Raw genomic sequence first — 741 nt, 5'->3', positions numbered from 1 at the left:
TAAGTGTTTACATGTTGACTTGTTTACATGTTGACTTGTTTTCATGTTGACTTGTTTACATGTTGACTTGTTGACCTGTTTGTGTGCAGCCGGACAGCGAGGAGAAGTCTGTCACCTACGACAACGTCGGGCCCAGCGTCTGCATGGGAGATCACAAGGTACCAACTGAAGCTCCGCCCACACGCTCGCTGCTTCTGATTGGTTGTTTCTGAACTTCAATCATTTTAAATGTAGTTATTTGGGGGGCGGGGTCTGCAGCTCTCTGTGTTCATTAAAACATAAACAAATTTAAAATGTGATTATTTAACATGTTTCAGTAAAACTTTTAGAGTTTATAATTTATAGAGAAGACGGTCCTCACTAATAGTGTGTGTGTGTGTGTGTGTGTGTGTGTGTGTGTGTGTGTGTGTGTGTGTGTGTGTGTGTGTGTGTGTGAGAGATCCAGATGGAGATGGGTTTATAATCACGGGACAGTTGTTGTTTTTATTATTATTTTATGGTTGTTTTTACTGCTCACTAAACCGATGATGAAGAGCAGAGAGGAGGCTGGCTGCAGAAGAACATGAAAAACAGAAAGTTAAATGATGAAGCTTTTATTAAAAGAGGAGGAATTAAAAAGACAAACGTGAGGGGAAAACAGAACGAAAACAGAAAAATTAAACTGTAAAATTAAAACATCACTTTTCATTTAAGAGTTTTGATTGTGACGAAATAACAGAGCTGCAGTCATTTTGGTGGAAC

At 39.0% G+C, this 741-nt stretch overlaps 1 protein-coding gene across 1 annotated transcript in view; it reads left to right on the top strand.

Annotated features, from left to right (window-relative positions):
* LOC106511379 (type I inositol 1,4,5-trisphosphate 5-phosphatase) overlaps positions 1 to 158 on the top strand; it is a gene marked incomplete at both ends in the record, with an annotated part of 3,460 nt that extends 3,302 nt beyond the window's left edge. Inside the window, 1 exon segment of the mRNA XM_014000135.1 lies at positions 90 to 158. Coding sequence (XP_013855589.1) covers positions 90 to 158 — 69 coding nt within the window.
* Between the last annotated feature and the right edge of the window lie 583 nt (positions 159 to 741).

This window comes from Austrofundulus limnaeus, unplaced genomic scaffold (genome assembly GCF_001266775.1).
Source record: "Austrofundulus limnaeus strain Quisiro unplaced genomic scaffold, Austrofundulus_limnaeus-1.0 Scaffold2730, whole genome shotgun sequence".
NCBI classification, from domain to species: Eukaryota; Metazoa; Chordata; class Actinopteri; order Cyprinodontiformes; family Rivulidae; genus Austrofundulus; species Austrofundulus limnaeus.
This window is presented reverse-complemented; position numbering and strand designations above follow the sequence as displayed.